At 50.3% G+C, this 2,427-nt stretch overlaps 1 protein-coding gene across 1 annotated transcript in view; it reads left to right on the top strand.

Moving 5' to 3' along the window:
* The window catches only part of slc10a7 (solute carrier family 10 member 7), a gene marked incomplete in the record, with an annotated part of 8,275 nt that overhangs the window by 3,619 nt on the left and 2,229 nt on the right, over nt 1–2,427 (top strand). Inside the window, 8 exon segments of the mRNA XM_014004097.1 lie at nt 96–171; nt 246–284; nt 367–402; nt 678–761; nt 1,093–1,258; nt 1,341–1,392; nt 1,485–1,558; nt 1,692–1,837. Coding sequence (XP_013859551.1) covers nt 96–171; nt 246–284; nt 367–402; nt 678–761; nt 1,093–1,258; nt 1,341–1,392; nt 1,485–1,558; nt 1,692–1,837 — 673 coding nt within the window.

Consider the following 2,427-nt stretch of genomic DNA (forward strand, 5'->3'; position numbering starts at 1 on the left):
GCTTTGCATAATCAGCCCACTTTAAATCTACAGTATGATCCCTGCCATGTTTAGAGTTGTCCCTCCTCATCCTCGCTCTTCCTCCTGCCCTGCAGGTTGCAGACGGTGAGCTGCATGCCTCCTCCGGTGTCCTCAGCCGTTATTCTCACCAAAGCCGTCGGAGGAAACGAGGCGAGTGTCTGTGTGAGCGCTCTGTGAGGAGAGCTGCTGTCTTTGTAACAAACCTTGTTTTTGTTTCCTCCCAGGCTGCCGCCATCTTTAACTCAGCCTTCGGCAGCTTCCTGGTAGGAGACCGGCGGCGTTCGGGACGAGTTTGTGTTTTGAAGTTGTGCAGGTGTGAGTTGTAACTGTGTGTGTTTCCTGCAGGGCATCGTGGTGACGCCTCTGCTGCTGCTGCTCTTTGTGAGTCAAACACGGTTTATTTTTACACAATAAAAAGTCCACATGAACCGTTAGTCTGGAGATAAATCTCATGTTTATCTGTAAACTCTGCTGGTTTGATGAAGAAACTCCAGATTATCTTTTAAAGCCACAGTTCAGATTAAAGAGATGTTCTGAGCAGTAAGTGTCTTACCTGCTGCAGGTAGCTTCAACAAACTCTTAGTCTAAAGATCTGAGAACAAAACCAAACGTTTGATGTTTTAACTGAGTCTGACTCGATTCTTCATCTCCTCCAGCTCGGCTCCTCATCCTCAGTCCCCTTCTCCTCCATCTTCTCTCAGCTCTTCATGACCGTCGTCGTTCCTCTGATCCTGGGTCAGGTAGGTTCCTCTGGTCCTGGGTCAGGTAGGTTCTTCTGATCCTGGGTCAGGTAGGTTCCTCTGATCCTGGGTCAGGTAGGTTCCTCTGATCCTGGGTCAGGTAGGTTCCTCTGATCCTGGGTCAGGTAGGTTCTTCTGATCCTGGGTCAGGTAGTTTCCTCTGATCCTGGGTCAGGTAGGTTGTTCTGATCCTGGGTCAGGTATGTTGTTCTGATCCTGGGTCAGGTAGGTTGTTCTGATCCTGGGTCAGGTAGGTTGTTCTGATCCTGGGTCAGGTCTGGGATCCAGGTCTCTCTGTGATCTCCTGGTTCTCCCCCTCTCTGTGGCTCAGGTGTGCCGTGGGTTCCTCAGGGACTTCCTGGAGAGGAGGAAGCCTCCGTTCGGCGCCATCAGCAGCGCGGTCCTCCTGATGATCATCTACACCACGTTCTGCGACACCTTCAGTAACCCCAGCATCGAGCTGGACCCCTCCAGCCTGCTCCTGGTGGTCCTCATCAGTCAGTAACTGGTCCTGGACTCTGGTTTTGGCCTGGGTTGTGTTTTTTTTCTTTAAACTGTTTCTTTTTTTTTCTTCTGCAGTTTTTTCCATCCAGATCAGCTTCCTGCTGCTCACGTTCATGATCTCCACCAGGTGAGTCAGTGGCTCCTCCTCCAGAACCTTCTCTGATTTAACTTCCTGTTTCCTGCTGATCCACAGCTCTGACTTCCTGTTTGACTCTTCAGGTCCAGCTCAGGGTTCAGTCCTTCAGACACGGTGGCCATCATGTTCTGCTCCACGCACAAGTCCCTCACTTTGGGTATGACTTGTTGAAGCCACAGGAAACGCTGAGTCAGCATTAAAAACCCTGACATGTTTGATTTGTTGTCTTTAAATCTGTTCTGTTGGACAATCATCAGACTCCTCCTCCTCCTCCTCCTCCTCCTCCTCAGGTATCCCCATGTTGAAGATCGTCTTTGAAGGATACGAGCACTTGTCCCTGATCTCTGTCCCCCTCCTCATCTACCATCCAGCCCAGATCCTGCTGGGGTCCCTCCTGGTCCCGACCATCAGGAACTGGATGACGAGTCGACACAAGGTAGGGCCGCATTCCAACATGTCCCACACCATGCTTCCTACACTTAACTCCTCCCCTTATTTCCTACTCTTACCTCCTCACCTTACTTCCTACTCTTACCTCCTCCCCCTATTTCCTACTCTTACGTCCTCCCATTACTTCCTACACTTACCTCCTCACCTTACTTCCTACTCTTACCTCCTCCCCTTATTTCCTATTATTACCTCCTCTCCTTATGTCCTATTATTACCTCCTCTCCTTATGTCCTATTCTTACCTCCTCCCCTTATGTCCTATTCTTACCTCCTCCCCTTATGTCCTACTCTTACCTCCTCCCCTTACGTCCTATTCTTACCTCCTCCCCTTACGTCCTATTCTTACCTCCTCCCCTTACGTCCTATTCTTACCTCCTCCCCTTACGTCCTATTCTTACCTCCTCCCCTTATGTCCTACTCTTACCTCCTCCCCTTATGTCCTACTCTTACCTCCTCCCCTTATGTCCTACTCTTACCTCCTCCCCTTATGTCCTACTCTTACCTCCTCCCCTTATGTCCTACACTTACCACCTCCCCTTACCTCCTACACTTACCACCTCCCCTTACCTCCTACACT

This window comes from Austrofundulus limnaeus, unplaced genomic scaffold (assembly GCF_001266775.1).
Source record: "Austrofundulus limnaeus strain Quisiro unplaced genomic scaffold, Austrofundulus_limnaeus-1.0 Scaffold22, whole genome shotgun sequence".
NCBI classification, from domain to species: Eukaryota; Metazoa; Chordata; class Actinopteri; order Cyprinodontiformes; family Rivulidae; genus Austrofundulus; species Austrofundulus limnaeus.